This window comes from Vidua macroura, chromosome 1, assembly GCF_024509145.1.
Source record: "Vidua macroura isolate BioBank_ID:100142 chromosome 1, ASM2450914v1, whole genome shotgun sequence".
NCBI lineage: Eukaryota > Metazoa > Chordata > Aves > Passeriformes > Viduidae > Vidua > Vidua macroura.
Window position 1 is genome coordinate 107,340,876 of NC_071571.1, and position 24,992 is coordinate 107,365,867.

Here is a 24,992-nt window from a genome sequence, read left to right on the forward strand (position 1 = left end):
CAGACTTTTCACAAGGATAGTTTGCATGGTTAGCTTTGGGTACTAAACAGTGCAAAATAAAGCAGAGAGTATTTCCTATGAGTCTGGGAATTCTGACCTAATTCTAAACAAGCATCTGTTTGCTCCAAGCATCAAAGCCATGAATAAGCACAGTACCCCCCTTCTTCTGAAAATAGAGTGATGGAAGGCTTTCAAACCCTTTAAAATCCCTGAGACCCTTTAAAATTTCCTTTCAGACTCCTGTGTTGTGGTATCAAGCAGAAATGTCACCTCAGCACCTGCTAGGATGACAGGCTGGGTTGGCTGTGACGCTGCTTGGAACACTTGAGCCACTGCCCAACTGAGCGGAGACAGGAAATTGTACAGGTGATGCCTCATGTCCTCCCACCAGGATAACAAACAGCACAGTGGAAGCAGGTCAGCCTTATCTCCTTGTCTGCCTTTTGGTCCCAAGTGGGACAATTTCTCTCCTGCAAGCATTGCTAAGTGTGAGTAGTTGGTCCATACTCTCACTTTCCCTCAAAAAAGTAACCTTTTTTAAGGCATGCATTGATACAGGGCAGTCCTAGGAGATGCATCATCAAAGGAGATGCACACACAACTGGGGCTGTGACATGGTCCTGTGCTGGAGGCTTCAACTGCAGCCCTAGGTTAACAAAAATAAGAAAAGAAGCATTAATTCCTGATTTCTAATGTTTTCCATGAAAGAGGCAATAGCAAACACAGAAGAAAAACCCAAATCGAACCAATCAACAAAATGAAAAAAAATTCAACAAAACCCACAGGAAAAAGAATAACAAAACAACAACAAAAAGGAAGTAATAAACATGTCAGTTCCATAGGGCTGTTTTTGAGGTGTCCTGGGGGCAAGCTTGTGTTTACCTGATGGTGTTTGCAAGTTGGGCATACAACATAATTTGGCCTCCTCTTTCTCTCTATCTTGTTTGCTCTATCTCCTGTTTGCTTCTGTTGGAGCTGTGCTTCTGCAGGTGCTTTGATAGGCAGAAAGCTCACTCAGAGTCCTGCCTGCAGGATGGGGACAGGCATCTGTCCCCATCTGCATCACACTGTACTGACATCCACCCCCCACATGTAGGTTTGACCATGCTACAACAAAGCAGGAACATCCTCTGCCTCCAGCAGCTGTACCAGCAGGAGTGTGGAGTACATCTCAACATGATAGTCCCTCAGCAGACACCACTTTTCAGCCCCCACTGACGTTTTCAGCTCCTAGATGGGTGTGAGTTAGGATTTAATTCCGCCCAACAGCCTCGTGATAAGAAAAAAAATTAAAACTTGGAGGAGCATAGTAATTTAAAATTCATAACACAGAAACTGTGGATAATGCACCAGCTGCATGAAGTAACATGATCCCAGAACAACACTGCCAGGGCCCAATACCATAATGCAATTTTCTTTGCAAGTCTTTTGTCCCATTCTGCAGCACATTGCACACCTCAGACTGGTCCCCCTTTTTTACAAGACACCCATCTCCCTGGCTTGTGCCTGTATGCCAATCTCCTCTCTAATGCCAGAGCATTTCTACCTTGCCTGAACTGTCTTCCCTGAGACTGGGAAGGAGAAAGACCTACGGTCCCTCATCTCTTCCCATGCTTAGATAAGCAGTTCCCTCTTTGTTTAGTTCCTTGAGACAGCAGAGCAGCCATGAACACGGGGTCAGGGAGTCACAAGAGACAGGGGAGATCCCCTTCTCCATCCTCCTGTGCCACTAAGGGAAAGAGGGAGATAAACTGGGAGTAAAGTTAAGCCCAGGAAGAAGGGAGGGATGAGAGGAAGGTGTTCTAAGACTTGGATTTTATTTCTCATTACCCTACTCTGACTTGACTGGTAATAAATTAATTTCCTGGAGTCAAGTCTATTTTGTCTGTGATAGCAGTTGGTGCGTGATCTCTCTGTCCTTATTTTGACCCATGAGCTTTTCTATATATTTTGTTACTTTTTATCTCCCCCATCTAGCTGAGGGGGAGGGGGGGTGTTAGATCATCTTTGATGAACATCTGGCATCCAGCCAAGGTCAACACACCACAGCCTCTGACTGTGCATGCTGTAAGCAACAAGGATCTCTCTAGCCTCCACCTAATATTCAGTCTGCTCCCGCAGCAGGTAAATACTTCTGGAGCAGGGATTTCTAAAATATGTGCCAGGGAGACAGACAGTGAATCACAGAGGTCAAAGTTAGCAGTCAATACTGTGACCCAAATGCAAAATGGTCTGGCACAATCTGTTCCACACCAGAGACAGTCTTCCTTACTCAGAGACAGGCCCTGACAAACCTCCCCTTTCACCTGGGTTGAAATTTTAAGAATGGAAGGCAGCAGTAGGAAGAACAGCTCTCCTAAACCACTACTGTGGCTTGAAGAGTCTAGAAAAAGAACAAACTGTAGTAAAAGTGTGGGTAAAGTGTAGAAAGCTGTTCCTCCTGCAGCACAGCATCCCAGCTTCCTGAAGTTCAGAGATTTCTCCTACCACAGGTTTTTCACTGGACCGTCATCTGAATATACAGCCTGCTCTTACCCTCCATGGAGGAGGGAGGCTTGTTCCCATGTGAAATAAGCAGATATCTCAGTGGAAGTGAACAAAATGTCTCCAAGGGACTCTGCCACCTCATATGCCCCAAGACCAAGGTTCATCAGCATCCTGCCATCCTGCCAAATGCTTGTGCAGCTTGGAGTGAGCTAAAGCTGCGAGTCAATAGCAGGATCCCTGTGCTGTGCATTAAAGGAAATATTTCCATATTTTCCTTTCAGATTGTGTTGAGATTGCCTCTGTGCTGTGGGCCTGACTTGGTAATGCTTGCTCACAGCAGAAAAAAGCCAAGTGTCAAGCGATGTGGAGTCCCTTCTAGGTCTCACTTTAGGTCCCTCAAGCAGGGGAGATGAGCTCTAGTCCAGCTGTGGCCCAGCAAGCCAAGGAGAGGGAGCAGGCCAGCCAGCAGAACCTGACAGTATCACAATGACTTGTGAGCCACCTGAAGGTCCCAGGAGGATCTCAGGAGGTGCAATGTTCTGTTGTAGAGAGGTACTTTTCTCCCTGACAACCGCAATGCCAGCTTGGGGAACTGCTGCTTTCCACCAGCTGAGCTAATGTTAAAAGTATAGACTGTTTCTTTGAAAAATTCTCAGTGAAAGCAATCTCCTGCCATCATGCTGAGGGGGAAGAGGATGCAGTCCCCAGAGAAGCCCTGCTGGCAGCTGAAATCTGTCCACCAGACTTTACCAACTGGATTAGGACAGGCAGGGGAGGAAGGGGGTTTCCTACAGTCCTTCATCTCCTCATTTTGGCACATGCAGTGGCTCCAGACAGAGGCTTGGATCTGTGAAGGCTAAAATTTGGTTTTAATCACATCTCTAAGAGAATATAACAAAAAGCTGTTAGCATATTTGTTTGTGGTATGAATAACTAATGAAGCAAATACCAACCAAAACTGAAACTGTTGTAATTAACCACTGTGTAACAGATATTTCGGTTCATCATCACAATACTTTTAAATTATCTGCACATAAATTTCAAGTATTATTTAGAAAGGGAGTAATCTTAGAACAACTTGATTTGCTCTAGGAACACATTCTGGAAGTCAAATTTCTCTTTATTTACAGACAATCAAAATGAAAATATTATGTCTATTTTCATGTGGCAGGCTTAGAAAACAAAAACAGTCACAGGAAAAGCATTTGTGATGGAAAGTTACTGTCCTCTCACTGGGACTGCTCAGACTGTGAGAAGAGAAGGAAAGGGGAGGGAAGGAATATATATATGTGTGTGTGTGCGTGTATGTGTATATATAGATGTATTTATATATATCAATATATATTTAGTGCATGTTTATTTATATATATTTATGTAGAGAAGTACGAATCACAATGTTAGGAGAAACCAATATGAGTATTTTTAGTTAACATGAGAATAAATAATACCATTTCTCAGGCTGGAAGGGAGCAATGTGTGCACACAAATGCACGCATCCCTGGTGGGAACTGGAGGCCTGAACTATTCTAGTTTTGATGAAGGCAGAAATGGAAGACAACTCAATCCAGGCTCCAGTGGCCACCATAGCTCATGTCCAGAAGACAAGGAGGGTGGCTAGGTATGGAGAAGCATGAAGGGGGGCTGCAGCTCTTCCCCAAATTTCCCATGAGATGCCTTCAGAGGAGATGCATGTTCTATAAAGATCTGATACACTGCATTCTGTGAATGTGGAAAGTGACTATAGGGACAATTATCATACCTGTCTCCTTTCCCTGCAATAAGGAACATCTCTAAGAAAGAGAGATGGGGGTTGGGGGGGTGGGGGACAGAGAGAGAGCAAGCAGGTATCTCTCTCAAACTCCTTTCTTCAGATGCAGCCTATATGTCCCCAGCTTTGATTAAGCCAGTCTCAACAAACACCAGCCCTGACCTCACTTCTCCCTCCATCTGCCCCAGGGGCTCAGCCCCTCTGTGAGGAAAGACAGGAAAAGAGAGAGGCTGTGGCACAAAAAACCAGCATGTCAAAACATCAGCTGGTGCTTTTATAAATAAAAAGGAAGAGCCATTGGATAAGCCCCTGAGAGGCCAGGGCGATGCTCGGAGCCCATGCGTGTGCACAGACAGGGTGCCACCTGCCCGGCTGAGAGTGCAGCAGGCAGCGAGGCAAACCTCACGTGCAGCAATGCTGCCTGGCTTGTGGAGAACAAAACCCTCCACCAGCTCTGCCAGAAAAGAAAACAAAAGCCTTGAACAAACCATCCCCGGGCCATTTCAGCCAGCAACAAAGCTAACAAGCAAATTAAACAGAGAAATATCCCAGCAGACCTCAACTGGCTGAACAAACAAACGGAGAAACTCAGGTTCCAAAGAGCAGGGGAGCTGGGTTATGAAACAAGATTTTTGATACAAAAGGAAGCTTACATCTATCGCTGGTGATTAGACATGGAAGAGAAAGGTCGCTCTGGGTGTTAGACCACACTTCACACACACACACAGAGGTTATTCAATCAATATTTGTCCTGGAATCACATGCGGCCGAAAAAATTTCAAGTGAATGGTCAGCAGAATTTAATGCTCGCATTCATTCATGTTGTGCTCTTGGATGAACATGTGTTTTTATATCTAGCACAACCTAAGCTTTAGAATCCAGGAGGTTTTTAATCAAAATACAGGAAAATCTTGGAATTAAACACTACATTTGTATATGCCTTTCAATTACATTTTCAGCAGGATAGGAACACCTCATGATTTTAGAAAGGGATCTGTGATAGGAGGGATATTATTTGAATCTCCAAGTTCTGGAACTAACAGGAAAAATAATTCAGTTAATGCTCCAGAAAGACAACACTGACCACAGAAACCTTTCCAAAGCAGAAGGGAGAGACTTACTCCTGCCATCACTGCGTTCTCCCGCCATGCTGCTGCACTGGCATTAGAGGTTTTATTTAGGGTCACAGCAGTAACAGCAGGAAGATATAATCCTCTGATGAACAAGCAGCTGTTACCCCCTGCCTTTGTGAAAATGATGATCTCAGGTTGAGGATATTGTTGCCTTGAATCATCATATTTTTTTATCCCCCTGTGAGTTTGTCATAACAGATTGTTTGCTTATATTCAGATCATAAGGCCATGGCTCAATTTTCTCCCCTCAGCAAGAGTTAAAGGAAATTTGACTGTAGGTGCCCTAACCATGGACTTTAGAATTTGGGTGCAAATAATGATGGTTAAAACACAAACAAAGCAAAACAAAGACAAAACCCAACCCTCTTGCCTAGTGACTTAATTACAAAATATTTGTGAGGCATAGCAGAACATCCAGTTTGGGTTATGATATACCGGATGGGTGGCATTCAGAAGACTGTCACAAAGGCAGGATGCCTCCAAGTCCTTCAAATAGTGTCACAGTGTGACTGAAGTGAGATATTAGTGCTCTCCAAGATTGCAGAGGGGTTAATTTCAGCTGCACAGGGAATAGCCTTGGAGAGGAGAGCCCAAATGAACACCACAGAGAGTTATAGAACAAAGGCAGATACAGGGTGGCTGCTTCAAGGCAGAAGCTTTCGGGGAGAAGTTTATTTAAACATCCCAGATGGAAATTCACTGGAAAAACAGCTCCATCAGCCCTGGTCAGGAAGAACGAGAGGGCAAAGATTATGTTCCTCTGGCAGTCGGTCCCGATGAAGCTCCCGTGCTCCAGCACAGGACAAAGCCTTGCCATGTCCTGCATCCAACAGCTGTGCTTTCTTCCTCATGCAGCTAACGCAAAAGAAAAAAGCCGTAGTAAGTTGGTCACACTTTGTTAAGGATCGCTTTGATGGACTTCAAAGAGCTGCTGAAATCATCTGCTGTGTACGCAGTGCCACTCTGCTGCCAGAGGAGATGCAGCAGGAGGGCAGGGGCCTGAGCGGGGAGCAATGCCCAGGTCAGGCACCACGTCCCTTTTCTCTTGCAAACCATTTTTCTTCACCTGCGCACCTCTTCCCCTCTAAAAACACCCTCAGGGAAATGCTGATGAGCCACGCTGGTGTTGTCTGCGGAGAGGAAACTCCCTGTTCAAAGCGGGACACCTTGCCACAAAACAGGGTTTATCCTGCAAATGGGCTGGCAGGTTTCACACGGGGATTTGTTCTTTCTAGGTTTCACCTGCACGAGGCTATTGAATTTATATTTTGTAACGCTTGTAAGGGAAAACAAAGATTGTCCGTGAATGTGATTTGTTACTCTCGGAGATTTGGCTCTCGCTCTGTTTGGCATTGAGCACTACAGAGCCCAGTCTCACTGCTTCTCTGTCTCGACATTGGGGCAAAACTGCACAGATTCAGGCACAATTAAAATGGTGTTTCATGGGAGTCACTCAATGCTCTGTAATGTATTTCCTTAAATAGCCACGGATTTGGCCTAAAATTACTTGGCTTGATGCCCTTTAGAAATGTCCACTTCAGAAACAATTGCAAGCTGAATTTGAGCATTTGAAGTTCTGGGAGCGATTACCCTACCTGCATTTGTCTTCCTCTTACCTTTATGGGCCATCATCCTCCAGCTTCTCTCTGCAATCCAGGTATGTTTTGTACAGAGCGATAAAAACAACATATCCCTCACCTATCTCATTCTATTGGCAAGCAAATACTAAAGGCTCAAGACCAGCAGATGGCTGTTCAAACAAATTCAGGTCTTATCAAGCCTAGAAAGGATTGACACACCCATGTTTTCACTGTGTGGCTCTCCTGTGAGCTGTAAGGGTTGTTTTGAAGACAGAAATTACAAATTGATTTTTTCAAGGGCAAGAATATGCTTCATTATATAGTATGAAATACTGCATTTGGTCAAATGCTGATTAGGTGTCAGACAGTTTAAAATTCCTGTGCATTTTTAAGAACAAAAATAGGGAGAGGTGACAATGTCATTACTGTTTAGAGCAGCATGAAATTTAAACTAGGAAATTTCTTGATGTTAGAAAGAGGAATTTCAACACTAATTGAAGTTCTGCCATTTTTAAACATTTCTCTATAGCCTGTTCCTCTTAACTTTTTTTTTTTCTCACAAACATGCTTACACCTCCCAAAATACACAATCACTCAGGTGAAACTGTGCAGGCAGGTGGCAACTCAAGGCCCCTTGTGAGCTGCTGAGGTGGCTGAAAACACCGGTACCACAAAAATCAGTGAAGACAACTCCTGAAATGTGCTTCAGGTTTCTCAACACCAAGTATCAGTCCTACCACAACATGACCAAAAACCTCCTTGGATGTTTTCACTGGTGCCTTAAACATAAAAGGTTCCTAGGCACCTTTAGGATTTTCTTCTTGGGGCCTCCTCACCACACTCTTCCCTAGGGGTGACAGGGGAAACGGCACTCACAAATGGTCCCCATGCCTGTAGCATATTAATGTCTCACCCTGGCCCCTCAGAACCTCAAGTGGGGTGCAAGGGAAGCTATATTGATTTAAGAGCAGCAGCGAGGCAAGCCAGGGCTATGTCAGCAGAGACAAGATAAAGATGAACCAGGACTAAGAACAGAGCTAGAGAAGACATTTGAGCAGTGGTTAAGAGGGGTCTTCTCTTGGAGTGATACGACCCTGACTGGAAGACACAGCTCTGACATCCTTGTTTAATTTCTTTCCATTAGAAAACTGGTATTGCTGCACTCCTAGTACCAAATGGAACATAAAGAGACCACACTTGGGGTTTCATTTACAGATCTACTCTTGATGTACAGGACTTCTGACTCCATTTAACTATGTAATTCCCCCAACTTACAATCCTGCCTTGAAATCTGAGTTCTAGTCTCACTCTAACTTCCAATCTGTTCATTCATTACATGCTGGCAAAGAACTGCAGGTGAAGTTCTGTTTCCCTCATATCACTTACAGACATAAAAACTACTTTGCTGGCAATTGTAGCAGCTCGGAGTTAAAAGTAAAGCACAGATAGCTTTGATCAGCTTCACTTCAGGGAATGAACACTCAGAATATAGATTCAAGTAAGTATTCAGCTAGCTGTAGCAATTGCTCTGGTCTCTGACCAACTAGTCAGATGCATGTTTTTCTTCCCCAGAATCCCTTCTTTTCAAGGCATATCACAGAACTGCAGAATATCCCAGGTTGGAAGGGACTCATAAGGATCACTGAAGTACAACTCCTGGCCCTGCACAGGACAAACCAAGAAAGGAATGCCATGTGCCTGAGAGCATTATCCAAATGCTTCCTCAGCTGTGTCATGTTGGGTGCTGTGACCACTTCCCTGGGGAGCCTGTTCCAGCATCTGGGTGAAGAACTTTTTTCTAATATCTAACCTAAACCTCTCCTGACACAGCTTCATGCCACTGCCTCGGGTCCTGGTGACCAGAGAGAAGAGATCAGTATCTGCCCCTCCATTTTCCCTTGAGAGGAAGCTCTGCACTGCTAGGTGGTCTCCCCTCAGCCTCTTCTCCAGGCTGAACAAGTGACCTCAGCCACTCCTTGTACAGCTTCCCCTCTAGGTCCTTCTCTTTAGAGCCTCCTTTGGATGCTCTCTAATAGCTTTGTAACTTTCATATGTTGTGGTGCTCACACAGGGCTCGAGGTGAGACTGTCCGAGTGCAGAGCACAGCAGGACAATCCTCGCCCAGCTGGCAATGCTGTGCCTGATGCACCCCAGGACATGGCTGGCCCTCCTGGCCGCCTCATATCCAACTTGCCATCAACCAAGGCCTTCATGTCCCTTTTCCACAGCACCACTCTGCAGAATTTCATTCCTGCTTGTACACAAATACAGGGTTGCCCTGTTCCAGGTGCAAAATCCATCACTTGCCCTTGTTAAACTCCATACACTTGGGGATTGACCAGTCTGATGTCACCCCATTCACTGTAACCCTTTGCACCTGAGCTGTGAGCAGTTGCTCACCCATCCCATGATGTGCTTTATAATATTCAAGAGAGCTTTGAAGTTCCAGAGTTTTCTTCTATAAGCATTGTTCCCGCTATAAGTCAACATTAAGACAACATAAAACACTCTAAAATATGCAACACAAGACCTTGTTTTTCAGAAGAGATATGCTTTTAGGGCAAACATTAACCTGAAGCCAGACTCCAATGTGCTCCCTCCCACAGAACAGTACTTAAATCAAGCAGTAGTCCCATTAAAGCCTATGGGATTACTCCTGCAGTAAGGTGCTTTTCAAAAGGGATAGCATTACTAGACTGCAGCTCTGAGAAGTAACATTGTGGTTGCATGAAGGGTGCAAGCAAGCTTTTACCGCCTAGGATGTCCTAATTAGTCCTAATGATGGTTTGAATGTGACTGATTGCATCTTGCCTCATTGGCAGAGTAGAAAAGAACTGTTTCAATTAGCTTTGAAAATGAGTGAATTTAGTTAGAATACTGCAGAATACTTCATATTGACAGAATATTTAATTTTGTGCTAAACACCAAGTTTTTAGCCAGGATTTTTGTACTCTTCATATAGAACCCTCTTGCTTTGAAGGAGCTTGTTCCCATAGGAACACAGCCACACTGGCCACATGGAGACAGCTCAAACATTTCCAAAATCAGTCAGCACAATAATTCTGATATGTATTCCTTCTATTGCTCTGGTTTGAGTGTATGTATTATGTCCTATTATATCTAGTTGGAATTACATGCCCACAGGGCAAAGTGAAATAGATATATATACATATATATACAAACACACACACAGAACAAAAATCTTGTTAATTCTTTTTGCTTTGTATCTGAACTATTTCCTTTTTCTTTTCTTTTTCCTGAGGGACTGGCCCAAAAACCAGCCATCTTCAAAGACATTGCAGTAAATTAGAACTAAAATATTCACTTTTACTTTAGAAGAAGGAATTACCAGTGTGTCAAAAATCATAACAGAGACATCTGCAGATGCACCAAGTATGTACCAAAAGCCATGCCAGGAGTGCTGTACCCTCCTGCTAGATTGCCATTTCTTTCCATTTCCTTTCTGGTCCCTAAGTAAGTTTTATTTTGTCATAAGTTTTAGGATGGATCAGATTCTTTCCAGGTCTTACTCTTCCTTAATGGATTTATCCTTTCCTTGGGGCTCAAGGAAGCATGAATTTTAGTCTTTCAAGTTAAATGCTATCTCTCTCTTCCCTTACTTTCTTCTACACTTGAATGCTTAATTTATTTAACAACCTCATTGATCTCAACATAAAAATTATTACACCAAGGTGCTATTCAATTTGAGCAGAGAAAGCAGAAGACTTTGGATCTGTCTTGCCAGGGGATTGCCTTTCCATTTATGCAATTTCCATTTGTTGCTTACAAAACTTTCCTGCCAAAACATGCAAAATATATCCTGTTTAGACCAAATTTTAGCAGCTTTAATTGCTATCAGACTATTTAAAACATGTACGTGGCAAGCTGTGGTTATTGGGGGTAGGACTGAGCTGCTGTTTTCCCCTGCAATGGCAGTAAGACATGCCCACCGCACAGGCACCCCCCTGGTCCTGGCAGACCCCACTGTGCACCCATGGCCATTCCTCTGGAGGTAAATTTGCTGCTCCTCCAGCAGGTGGCTGGACTCCCTCCCATTGCAACATGAAGGCAAGCGGGAGGATTTGGGAAGTGGAGGCAGCAGCCCACGTGAGCGCCACAGCCATGGCCCAGGGCAGCAGGGAGCAGTGAAAGACCTCTGGAAAGCTGTGATGGGAAGCCTGTGACTTGGCCTGGCTGTGATGAGAACTGCAGCCAGGCACATGCCAGATCAGAGGTGCACAGCCTTTGGCAACTTCACAGGTCTGGGGAGAGAGAAGCTGCCCATCATCCTCCTCCCACTCAGCCAGCTGAGGCTGGACCCATACTCCCCTGCCACCAAAGTCACTGCCATTTCACCTTCCTTCTCAGGAGCCCAGTCACTTGTGCCAGCTTTTCTGACCACCCTGGAACAGAGGCAGAGCTGACCTGGCTGGGTTTTATCATGTTGGAAATTTGCCAGTGGCAAATATTTAGCTGGGAATATTGCTTAGGGGATCCAGGCAGGATCTGTGCCCTATCCTGGGGGCAAGGTAAAGTGGCTCCAGACCCTTGGGACTCCCATGCAGGTGGTCCAAGGTGACAGACCACAAAGATGCAGGCGCAGGTTTTATTTCTCCCCTCTGACTGCAAGCTTTCCACACCAACCTGCAATGAGCACTACCCACTGAGGATCTTCCAAAGTTAAAATGGCTCTGAAACTTTTCCTGAAATTTTGGAATGAGCTAAGTGTGGTGCTCATGGGATATCGTGTTGCCTGCAGACTGGAAAACGTCACAAAGCTGAACACAAAAACCCAGCTTCTGCCACCAGAAGTTTTCATTTGCTTCCTGTGTTCCCCTTGGAGTCACACTCCTTGAATATTTTCAAGAGGAGGAAAAAAAATCGTTTGAACCTTTTTTTTTCCTTTTTCTTGGATATTAAACATTTCTAGTCGAGCTGAACTTGTAGGAGAGTCTCTGAAATGCTCCACCAACATGTCTCTCTGGGAACTTTAGATTCTATTTATTTAGTGTTTTTACTCACTGAAGACCATGTCTGAGAAGGTGCCAACAGCATTTTCCTTCTCATCCAGCTCCTTGGTCTGACTGTCCTGCGAACTGGAGGTTTTTCTTACCCTCAGCAACCAGCAAACTGAAAGACTTGCTGACATGAATGTTTCAGAAACCTGCAGCCTGTTTTAAAATTATCCTGAGGCAATTAAAAATTAACAGACACTGTGACAAAGACAGATGTTCTTCCAGGCTTCCCTCTGAAATCTTAATGTCCAGTGACTCTGTACTTGATTCCAAATTGCCTCAGAATGGTAAAGAACAGGATAAATCATTGCTGTCACTTAATGAAAACCTTAAAACAGCTCTTCTTAGCAACGAGTCATTCCGTTCTACTGCAGTTGGAAGTTGATTTTTATTTACACCACTGCCTAAGGTGATTTCCAAGCAAACAGGACATTTGCCCCTTCCTTGTTTCAATAAAGATGACTCCATTTTGAACCTCATGCCTATGTTAACTCATGACACTAAAAAAAAACCCCAAAACCCAAACTCTGATTTCAAAGAAGAAAACTGCAGGAAGACAAGGACAAACAGAAACAGGGGTTGTTTTCTGTACAAATGTCCACAGTTTTTGTTTTTCAAGGGAGGGAGGAGCTATGTGGCCCTGTTCCCATTTAATCACTCTAGTAGGAGCCAGCAGGAGCCAGCAACAGCCACATTCCAGTTGCAGTTCCTACATGGCCACCTTCCTTGTTTTGTCTAGTTATTCTACAAGCTCACTGAGACATGGGAGAGTATTTTAGCAGCACCCAGTAAAACGGAGCTTCTGGTGTAGTGTGGATCTTTAAGGGATCCAATAGTATATAAAGTGAAAAAAAACCAGCAGCAACAACAAAAAACCTCAAAGCCAGCTTAAGTTGAATGAGGAACTTTAAAAATTCAAGGATGTAAGAAGGAAGTGAGGAGGAATCCATGCTGGATGTGCAAGCCCTCAGCCCCCCTGCCATGTGCATGCATATGTTTTTTCATGATCTTGCCCTTGGAGCTCGCATAACCATTTTGACCAGTTTTCCAAGAAATGCTTGACCTGAATCGGATCTAGCATGGATCTAGCAATGAAAAATATTAAGTATCCTTAGTGAAGGAGCAATAAGTTGGAGTAATGATACAGAGGCCAGTTTTGACTTAACTAGAATGCCCTAAATTCTTTAAGACATAAACAACTATCAAATTGGTTCTACCACCTGTGTGTGCACTACCAGCTACTGATGATCTCAGGAACTCTTCAACACAAACACAAACACCACGCATACCACACCTCTGACATCCAAAATAATTGGCAGGTTGGGTGCTCTGACCATCCACGCCTCAGCTGATCTGAGGAGACACTGTTTCATCTTTGCTGAGGGCACCTGCTTCTGTCTGTGGGTTCTGCCCCACAATCACACACACCACTCCAACCATGATGGTCGGTGCTCACAGATTTCTCTCACTTTCTCACTACTGCATTTGAACTTGGTTTCATGTCAACTTGGTGATGTTGGCACCTACCCTGGAATGATGCAAGCAAAATGAAGTTCTGCACAGAGAGGCAAGCATGGACCAATCCTACCCAAAGAACACTGCTTTTCCAAGAAGGTGACACTCTTAGTGTCAAAATTCTACCTTTCAATTAGCAAAGGTGACCCTTAACAAGCAAAACATTCAGACTCCTCAAAAATCACCAGTGAAAAGCACAAGCACTTAGCATTTCCGAGAATCAGGCTAAATTTACAACAGACTGAAGGTTTGGGCCTGGCACTAAAACAGGTCTTGCTATCCAGATGCAGTATTAGTCTTTTACAAAGAATTTGTACTGTCTTTATCCAATTTCCATTCTTAACTATGGCTCTCAGTGAAATTTGTTCCAACTCCCCCAACTTTTTTTATGCCAGACACTCCTTCTAAACAGAAGGATTATTAAATTCACATTCCAAATCTTTCTCTAATGCTACAGCTGCTTTCTCCTTCTGAAGTGCAATTCTCTTCTGCAAAGTAAAGGAAAAAGAAAGTGTTTCTAAAGACTGGATTTAATTGTTTCTCCAAAGTCTTGCACAGCAAGATTAGAGTACTCACAGGCTACGTGCACTCTGCCTGGCTATGGGGATCTGATAGTGATATCCAAGACCACTGGTAATAATGATCTCTCTTCTCACCTACAGGAGCATTATCACCAGACATCTTTGCTGAACTTCGCATAACAGCGTTACCTGACTGAGCCTGACAGTCAGAAAACAAGACTGTCAAAATTACAAGTACCAATTTCATTTGCTCTTTCTTCCCCTAGCTGTCTAGGTCTTGCAGCTCTTAACAATTACAAGTGACAATAAAAAACTTGGTTTTGTCCCCAAAGGAGGCAAGCACTGTGCAGAAGCCACTCAAGAACTAGCCTGGTGACTCACACTGGTGACTCAGGACCGGTTATTCTCGCAGAGTTAACTCTCAGTATAACACAAATCTTGCCTCTAACTCAAATCCTGGGTGAAGTTTTCAACTCACCTGCAAAGGTATTTTTAAGCTTGTCCGGACAAACTACTCAGGACCCTAACTTTAGCTCAAGGTCTGTGGCCTTTCTGGCTGGCTTTTCATATCCTGCTGTCCACACACTTGCCTTGCAGCAGCACTCACACCATTTAAACTAAACTAAAGACAACATGAGGATTCTACATGCGTAAACTTTCCTCTGAGGGCAGGTATGTAGAAGCACTGTTTCTCTAATCCCATTCTTCAGAAAGATAAACTGCTGAGCTTTTGTCAAAAAAGTGTTTTGTCCAAACACTCTCCACCCTCTCCAATCTCAACAAAGAAAGCCTCTCCACCACCTGTGTTAACAGGACCCCCAAATTCCATGCCACCTCTGAACACCCACAACCGATGAGTCTCTCTTGCACGTCTTGGTGCACTGGGTGAAAAAGCCATCATGCTCCATCACTCCCATTACCACTTGTCATCCAACCGCTTACATAAGCCTGTGACCTCTGAAATAAAAACATTTACTTGCACTTGGGTAGAGCTGATTGGTTGGAAGAGAACTTGGAGAAGGAAATGATTGAAAAAACAGTGACAGAAGCAAGCTTCCAGAATGTGCTTTTTTGGTTTTCCTTTCAACTTTGCTATTTCCTCCAGTCAACCACTGCTTCTCCATCAAACAAAAAAAGTTTCAACCAGCAAAATCAATTTGTTTAACATTTTCACATATCCTCCAGCACACAAGACTTCTATAGCTCATGCTTTCACCTAAAGTTTTGCTAAGCAAAGATCAAGAGGACATAAGTAACTGGAAAAAATTCATATTATGTTGTGCACATTAACTTAAATTTCCTACTAAATGTATAAATAGGTCTAGAGAACCGGGTATTTCTAATGTGCCAATTATCTTTGTACTGTGGTACCCCACTCATTATCAAAAATAGGTTCACTTCAGACTGGAAAAGTAATTTTCTTCTTGTATATGGCTTTCTCAAATTAGTATATTTTCACTTGCAATAGAAGAGCTATTTTAACCAACCTTCAGTGTGATTTTTGGAAAAGACAGTATCCCCCAGAGGCAGCTTGTGCATATTAGACCATGAGCATCTGTTTGGGTTCATGGGAGTATTTAGGCTAGTGGGCACAGACAAGCACTTTGCAAAGTGACAAAGTGAGCTCAGCTGGATGAGCCAGGCCTGGAAAGACCTAGGACTGTCCTGACCACTCTAATTTTGATGCAAGGAGGTTGATAGGCTCACCATTCACGTAAGTGTTCCTGATCACAGAGACTGTAAAAAATGATTTTGTAGAATTCAGGTGCCAAAATCATTCGGATGCACACGTGGACAAGGGAAGGGGTAACATTTCCCTCTGGGTCAGCTGTAGAGGAGCTCTAGAACAGAAGTTGTGGCTTCATTTAAAGTAATGCTTCCAACAGATAGAAATTTATCCCATGACAAGAGTAATCTTGTGAAAGGAGTGCACACTTCTGCACTCATAAAAAATGTCCTAAGTTAAACCAGTCTCTGGAACCCCATCTGGCATTTTGGTGGTGGTTTGCTTTCCCAGATCTGTGTACTATGAGAAGCTGAATTTGGGAAATATACACCAGCACTCGGTTGCCATACAGAAGTTTTTGAGCTCCAGAGGAAAATACACACTGCTGCTGCTGCCCCTCAGAAATGCAAGAGGAAGAAAATATCCCAGGGTATACCTTACTCGGTTCTAAGGTGGGAGGCCTGAGTTCTATGACCTATTTAACATTTGGTAGTAGTCCCTAGACCAGGGGTAAGTCTTCAGTAACATACCAACTGCCAGGCTACAGAGCTGTGACATTTTTCTGTGACCCAGGAGTCCTCCTCCAAAAAGTCCTGAACTCTTTTAGAACTGTTAAAAGAAGCCTGGAACTCCTCCACAGGAGCCAAGTGCATCAGTATCCTGACATCTCACTGGTTGCCAGTTGGTCAGGAAAAGGCATTGCCATCAAATGAAGGTGGCAGGCCTGAAATTCCTCAGCCTTCCTCTCCAAAACAGAAGTTTGAAGGAACCACTTTGCAACCACAGGGGTACAGAGCATCTTTCCAATAGATGGGACATGTCAGTTAGGCTTTTCTCTGGGGAGGAGAGTTTAGCACTCTGGCCTACCCACTTTCCATCCAAATGATCCATCCTTGACATACCACAGGGACAGGCATAGAAGTACCCTCTGATAAGAAAGACAAAATCAGTGTATATGCCAAGAGAGCAGACTGAAATGAGAATGTCCATCTCAAAATAGCACTTACCTACATCTCTAAGAAGGTGTGATCTGGAAAACATCTCTTTCCTCCATCATTTCCCCTTCCCTTCCTCACTGCTCCTGCTCAGGACGCTGCCCATGCAGTGTCCCTTACCAAAAAAGTAGCACACCCCAGAGACTTGGTGCCTAAATTTGGGGGTTGTGGTACTTAGTGTTAGTAGAGGCCAAAGATTCAGAAGTAAATCCAAGTCACAGAGCATGATTCTAAGATCTTTGAATGTTCAAAATATCACTTCTGAGAGGAACACATACCTGGGTCCATAGCTTCCTCTAACAATGGGTTCAAGTTCTCCTTTCTGATCAATCTTTTTTTCTAATCATCAAATTAGCAAGGTTTTGATAAAATTGTAGGAGACATCACAATATTCTGTGACAGTTTGGGATGGCTTGTGAGTCATCCACCAGCTATAACTGGAATGCAATACAAGCCATTGTAATGCTTTATGAAGAAAGTGCGTGTTGCTATCTTGCGACAACCATATGCTCCTCTGTTTGTATGTATCTCTTATCCAACCCTTACATAAGCCGTTGATGAAATTATCATCACAGGACAAGCACGCTTGTAGCACGGTTGGGTTGATCACAATAAAGTAATGAAGGAATGAAGGAGCTGGATGCTGAGGTGGACTGGCTGCCCACCTTCGCGAGCCACAGCTGCAGACAGAGGCAGCAGGCAGACCTGCAGTCAGCTGCTCAACAGCCTTCACTTTGGGACAACACGAATACAGATATTTGGGGCTTGGGCTATATGGAAAGAGCAAAGCAAATGTGCTTTCACAGCTGCAGGAGAGAGGGAAGGGTTGGGGATGGAGTTGAAGGAAAGGCTGGGGAGGAGGTTGCTTTAATGTTTTAGGGAACCCGTGAGATGTTACTTGCAGACAGAGTCACTCGCACGCCTCAGACTGCAGCAGGGGCAGCAGGTACCGGGGCAGCAGGTACCGGGACAGCCCAGGCTTGCCGCATCGCAGAACGCACTGTCGGCATTCAAGCGCATCCCCAAGGGCCGCTCCCCGTCCCCGACTGTCCTCCGTGCCCATCGGGCACTACCAACGCCTGCCCCGGGCACCAGCCCCCACCCGGGAAAACCAGCGGACAGCGCCAGGGCAGCTTGGCACGGCACGGCTGCATCCCGGTGCCGCTCCCAGTGCTGCAGACGGGCCGGGCCGAGCCGAGCAGCAGCCCTGGGTCCGGAGAGGTCTGTGCCGGGCTCCGAGGGCCATGTGCCGAGTACTACGGACACAGACTCCACCTTCCCCGGCTCCCGCCCGCCCCCACGCATCCAGGAAGGGAAAAAGAGGAGGAGGAGGAGGAGGGAAGGGGGTGAAAGGGAAGAAAAAAAAAAAGAGAGGTTGAAAGGAGGGAGCTCGCCGAGACCCACCCTTCTCCCTCCTCCTCCTCCTCCTCCGGGCTGCTGGCCGGGCTTTTGTTTTCCTCCAGCGCCCCGTTTCCCACACGTGATTGCCGTGTTATTGCACAGGGCGCTCGGCGGCGCGGCTGCTGCACCTATAAATACGGAGCGGGCGGGCGGCAGGGGCCCGGGGCAGCGCGGCGCGGCCGGGCGGAGCGCACCCCTCGACACCCCCATGCACCCCGCAGGGACCGCGGCGCCCATGCCCCGCCGCCCGCCCGCCTGACGGGCCGGCAGCGAGAGGCAGCGCCCGGCCAGCGGCGAGGGGAGGGGGAGCCGGCCGACAATGGCGGCGGCCGCCACCGCCGCCAGCCCTGGCAGTCCCGCCGCCGGGCCCCTGCCGCCGCCGGCGGAGCCCTGCCCCAGGAAAGCGCCGCAGCCGCCGCCGGGGCCGCCGCAGCCGCCGCCGCCGCCGGCGCGCAGCGACCCCCGCCGCAGGCAGGCCGCGCTCTCCTTCCTCACCAGCATCTCCCTCGACGGGCGGCCCCCGCCGCCGGGCAACGACGGCCCCGCCGCCCGGCCCCGCCAGGCGCAGCCGCCGCCGCGGCTGGGCAGCCCCCCGGCGGCGCCCGCCGAGCCCCCGGAGGAGGAGGAAGACGAGGAGGAGGAGGAGGACGCCTTCGCCGCGGTGCAGGTGCCGCCCGCCGTCTTCCTGGGCGCCGCGGCGGCGGGCAGCCGCGGCCGCCTCAACTCCTTCACGGCGGGGGTGCTGCCGGCGCCCTTCGGCCGCACCAGCCCCCAGGGCAGCATCGGCGGCAGCGGAGAGCTGGGGCAGCCCGGCCCCGCCGCCGCCTTCGAGCTGCAGCGGTCCCGGTAAGCAGCGCCGCGGGGATGAGGGATGCTCGGCGTGCGGGGATGAGGGATGCGCAGGATGGCGATGGGCTCGGTAAGGGCGGGCACGGCCGCCGGGCGGCCGGGGGAAGCCGTGGGGAGGGAGGCCCGATAGCTGCGGGGCGGGAGCCTCCCCCCGCGGGGCCGGCTCCGCTGCCGTCCGGCCGGGGGAGCAGCGGCAGGGATGTGCGAGCGTGAAGTGGAAGGTCAGCGGAGGTGCCCGAGCCTCCCGGGCGGCAGCAGCCTGTCGCTCGCTGAGCGCGAGTAGCTGAAAGTTTCTCTCCCGCTCAGCAGTGCGGGCGTGCGGCTGCACAGCCGCCGTGCCCCGCCGCAGCCCAGCCCGGCTGCGCAGCGGCTGTCACCCCGCTCTCCCGACTGCTGGTGGATTCAGCCCGGCGTGCTGCCTGTCCTCTAGACAGCAGATTGAGAACAGGCTCTGAGTCAAGTGAGCTGTAGCCAGATCTGGTAGCCCACAAGGGGGAAGGAAATCTTTGCATTGAAATCCACGGATTACTGTGTGAGCGCATGGTTTAAGCAGCGTCTCGCTACCACCCTAAATAAGCTCTTTATCTCCAAGCACTTTGTTCCTCTGGGTAGTTTCTTGCCGCCGGGTACTCTTTTGCCTTTTAATTCCCAAAGAAACAACCTCACCTGCTTCAGCTCTCAAGCTGAGACTTCTGGCTAAGAAGGTGCAATCATGTAAAAATCTGTGTGAATGCCTGTGGATACAAAATCACCTTCCTTCGCTTCCTCAACAACATACTCAGATATCAAAGACGGAGGGGGGAAGAAACTGGAGGAAATGACTGTGCTCCCCAAGCTCACATCGGCAGCCACTCCCACATTCCCCATTTGCCACACTCCCTCCTTGTTTCTCCCTTGGACAAATAGGTAGACTTTGAGTCACATGTTATTGCAAGGGTTTATAAGAGTAATTGAGCATAGATCGCTGTAGAAAAGTCCCTTTCAAAACCAACCAGCTTGGAGAAATTGGAAGTATTCCAGAGGAAAGTAAGCTTAGCTGCATGCCCCACTGTCGTTTGGTTCCCCCCCCACCCCTTTCCATCTGGGTTGTATTGGTGGCTTTTTTGAGCCCCTTTTCAGGTGCTGTGCTGGAGGGAGCCCCACCTCCCCAAGTAGCATGCCTGCTGGTGAGTTACCACCCTTCTTCTCCCAGTCATGTGTCTCTCAAAACATTTTCTGCAGTGACAACCCTCTAATTGCTCAGTGGATCAACTGCACAGCTGTGTCACACACACACTCACACTCGTGCATTTCAGTCTGTGATGTGATTCTGCCCACAGCCTTGTGGGGGAGAAATGACCCACAGACCATGATTTGGGAATTGCTTTTCTGCTCTTGAACTTAGCATTCAAGAGACTGGGTTCTTCTCGAACTTCTACTTAGTGAGTTCATTATTGATGCAGGATTCCAGTATTACTTTTCTTGATTCCCAGGGATCATCCTTGGTTTTTGTTTCTTGCATGCTATGATCCTGTGCTTGGTTCTGGGAAGGATGCTTAGATCTCACTGGTATCACTTCACTTAGCCCTTCCTCTTCCAGTCATGTTTTCCCCTTGCTCCTTTTTGCCACTTCCTGAACATTTCCTTCCACAACCTGTTGGGTTTTTTTTTGTTTGTTCATTTGGGTTTTTTTAATTACATTAGAACAGAGTGACGTTTAAGAGGGAAAGGTAATTTCTCTTCTTGTTTACAACCTAGAAATCCAGAATCTTGCAAGTTCAGCTGCACTGCTAGCATGCAAACAAACTGAATGGATAGCCCAAGTCCATGGGAAGGGAAGTCACTTAAGGAAACCTTTCCAGGATGCTCCTCCAGTCCTGTAGAGCTGTAATTTGTGCTGTATATTTTCTTGTGATGCAGGCTGCTGGTTTTATCATGCTGTTTTGTTTTGTTGAGAGCTAGATTCATTTGTGGTGGGGACTTTTCATTACTCCACTGACAAGTATGAGGCTCTCCATTGTAGCACTCACTTAAGGCTGGCCCTGGTGCGGGAGAGCTCTGGGTAATGTCCCCTGCCTTTGCTGGCTGTCATGATGCTGCACGTGTGCAGTCCGGAGCAGACTTTGCCTTTAGTAGATGTGTTTCTGTTCTGGAAAAGGTATATATTTTCAAACACCAGGCAGCTGCAGACCATGGAGGTCGCATAGAATGTTAGTGGCTCATCTTCCTAATGAAAAGGTGTGGTAGGAGCTCTGATTGCTGGGTTCACCCTTGGCTGCACAGAAGTTAAATCACAGGCATGCGCTGAGCTGGCACAAGCCCAAGAACAGAGGGTTCGAGCAGCCCTTCTGCTGCTCTCTTAATGGAGAGGAAGGAGCCAAATCCCCAGCACACAGCCAGCCCTTCTCAGGACGACAGGCTGAAAGTCACAGCACCTGCCCAGGGACAGGCATTAGCTCATCTGAAGGATGATGCAGAGAGGAAAATCAGATTTTTTTGGTAGTTCACGTGTGCACCGGCTGCCTTTCCTCCCACCCTTCCACTCTCCTTGCAGTGAGTGAGCTTGAAATTGAGTTTGAGGAGTTGTTTGACAGACTAGTCCTTGTGCTGAGACACGTAAGTTATAACGTGAAAACCTTTTTCTGTCACAGTATCAGGCGAGACAGGTTGCCTTATGTTGTTGTTTTTATTTGGCTTTCAAAAACCATTGTGAACATATAATCAGAGTTCCCTGGCTTTTTTGTTTGTGTTAGCAGTTGGTCTAATTGCATACTAGTTTATATTTAACAAGGTTATCATTAATGTGGTTTGGGTTTGTGCTCTATGTATATTCACAAGAAACAAACGATATAAAAAAGGAGCATGGAGCTTCTAGCTGCTGGGAGGCTAGTATTTAATTATATGTAAATGGCAAAAATTAGGCTTGTTCAGAAGTTGACTGGTTGGTGCTAAAGGCTCCTGTCTTCCTGCAGGAGTTTGTTTCAATTTGTGGTGAATAGGTGGACAAGGACATTAGTTTATTAGAAGCTAGGGCCAGGGTTTCTTTCATGTAAAATTATAATTAATTTTAATAGAATAATCTGAAATTAGTGAGAAGTTCTGTGAAACCAGGTTTCAGCAACCCTGGTTTAAAATAATTGCACATCCTGTGGATTAGGGGATGGTACAGGTACTCAGTTTTGTGTACGCCTAGAATTCGTCTTTCCGTAGTTTTCTTTGGGAAAAGTATTGCTGTTTCCATGTGTGAAGTTTCCTTTTCCAGTGGGTCAGGTGTTTAGAAACAAGCACATGCTCTTTTTTTTTTTTGTGTTGTTTGGTTTTGGATTTTTTACTGTTTTGCTAAGGAAGCAAATTGGTGATTAGATTTGGAGTTCAAACGTTGCTTACAGTTGCATTTGTCTGTGTCACTACATCAGGTTTGAAGGCAGATGGGCAGAAGAATTCCTTCTGGGAGCAGCAGGTGCTGGGAAGCAATGAGAGAGTATCTGCTGAGTAATCACTGAGGAGAGGTCCACTCAGAAGGACACTGAGGTTATCATGGTCCAAATAGATTTTTCTTCAAAATTTACTGACCTACAGTATATCTCATTTCCCGATTAATTCTAAAATTAATTTACAGTTAGTAAAGCTTGTGAAAATTTAATTTATTTCTACCTATTAGAAAGGACAGAGCTGCATTTGGCCTCAGTATTTATCTTCTGGAGAGATGCAATGAAGGGAGATGCTGGAATGGTTGACTTGCTTGACTTTTTTTAGGGTTTGCAAAGTTCAGTAGGTTGTTACTGCTGGAGGAAGCCTTCAGGATGCTGAATCCTGCCATTAAGTATTTGTGATGGAGGGCTGAGAGGTCAGAATCCAGATCTCCATGGCCTTGGGCAGGCAGGCAGTGCAGTTTCAGCCCACAGCAGAAGATGCCTCCAAACTGATCATGTAAGAGACAAAAGAAGAGTCTCTCAGAAACAAGTATCTTACGGGCGGAGTCCTGAAAGGGGAACAGAACAAAGAGCTGGGGGCACCCTCTGCCCCATGGGGTCATCCCAGCATCAGGAGGTGGCCTGTGAGCCGCTGGAAGCACATCAGCCCTTTAGTGTGTGATGGACACTCTGCTATTCACTGAACCTAAAGCCCTTTGGGCAGCCTGAGTTTCAGCATGATGTATACAAGCAGAGCATGAAAACAGTGATTTAATGGTCTGAGAAGTCAATGGGAAGTGCAAATGCTAAACAAAGTCTTTTCTTAGGTGTGTGACCTTGTACCACTGATAGCTGCTGGCTCTAAAGAATGGGATGCATATTGACCTCAGCTGTTGCTTCAGGAGGCTAAATTCCTGTGCCTCCCTGAAGGGGGAATGTTCAACAGCAGGGTTTAGACTCAGGTAATAAGGGCTGTTTCAGAAGGAGCACACAGTGTACAGGATCTCCTATGAGTACTAAGGAGGACATGAGGAGTGCTGGGCACACCCACGTCCTTCGGCACAAGCACGCTGAGAGGCTGGGTCCTCATGCTCCCCAAGAGCTGTGCAGGTGTGGTGCTGCTGGGCTCCCTGAGCTGTGCACATGCTGAGCGTGGCCAGCCCCACGTCGCACGGACCAGCTTTCATGACCACTGGTCTCTGCCAGCCAATTCCCTTGCTCAGGGCACAGATGTTTGTGCCTCCCTCTGTTTCTTCCTTTGAAACTGGTGCAAATGGGGTCATCTTCCAGGTGTTAGTTGAAGCTGACCAGTGGTTGAGAAGTGATTGGGGCAGGATGACACGCACATAGATGGACACCATAGATGCAGCACCCTTGTTCCCTTAGTACACAAGCTTTTAAAAACAAATCCTGCAGAAATTTGCTCTGGCATATTTTAGGCTCTTATTATACTGTTTAGTGAGCATCTCTGTCAGATAAAAAAAGGTTAATATTCATCAGACAAGGAAAAAACCCCTTTGCTGTCAATTCTGAAGAGTAGAACAGTGGGACAGAACATGGTGTTCATGAGTACTAGGGAATTAGAGAGCTTCACAGAGGGGCAGATGCTGAGAGGCAGCTGTGTCTCCCAGAGCCTCAGGACTCTGTAGGTTTCAGAGTCAGGCAGCCTTAGAGCTGGACAGGTGAGAGGGATATACCTGGTTTGGGTGCATATTAACCCCTGTGAGGAAACCTGAGCTGGTAACATATGAAAAGTCCTGTTTGCCCTCACTGGCTGCCAATTCAAAGCTTTCTAGGTGCAGCCCTGCCATGGGAGGTGCTGTGGTTATACCGCGCAGGTGCTTGGCTGGTGTGCAGTGACCCCTCATTAGCTGTCAGGAGAGCAGAAGGAGGAAATTTCAGCAGGTTTGCTTATGTGGTGGGTGCATTTCCACTACTTGATCTTTCTTTTCATCTTTTTCTTTACCTGCAAAGCTCCTGTGCAGGCAGCCAAACTGGATCTTTTCCTTAGAAGCCTGCTACACAGCTTTTGTCTGCACCATAGTAGTGTTGAAAGCACCTTGAAATGGTGAAGATTGGTAGCAGCTGTGTGAGTCACTAGCCCTCCAGACCATCACAAAAACATAGTTCTGTAGTAGATAAATAGGATAATGACAGATCATAGTTTTGATGATAGCTTTTGAATATGAAGTATGCTTTAGTCTGCAATTATTATGACTTTGAGAATTCTTCTGGCAGAAGATACCGCTTAGCTTGGAACAGTTCAAAACACCTAAAACACAAATATGAGATTGCCAAGTGTGCTCTCCGAAAAGAAAAAAAACACCCAATCCTCTACTATTTCTGTGATTTCCTTGTTTCAAAAAAGTTGATATCAGGTGGGCTGTTTGGAGACCCAGTAGTGCAGTGGGTATGATGGAAGGTAAAGATGAGAAGAACCAAATCTTGATTTATTTATTTTCTTTTAATTTTTTTCCCTCTTATTTCAGCTGTAGTACTCTTGTAGTGTAAGTTCTCCACTACACAAATGAAAAGGCTACTCTTTATAATTTAACCTAAAAATGCAGAAGTTTGGTTTATATGTTGGGACTTGGATGCACTGAAACTTCT

General features: G+C 46.3%; 1 protein-coding gene across 1 annotated transcript in view; it reads left to right on the plus strand.

Annotated features, from left to right (window-relative positions):
• Positions 1-18,460: 18,460 nt before the first annotated feature.
• CABLES1 (Cdk5 and Abl enzyme substrate 1) overlaps positions 18,461-24,992 on the plus strand; it is a 70,538-nt gene continuing 64,006 nt past the window's right edge. The window contains exon 1 of the mRNA XM_053987079.1: positions 18,461-18,987. Coding sequence (XP_053843054.1) covers positions 18,461-18,987 — 527 coding nt within the window. The remainder of the gene's footprint in view (positions 18,988-24,992) is intronic.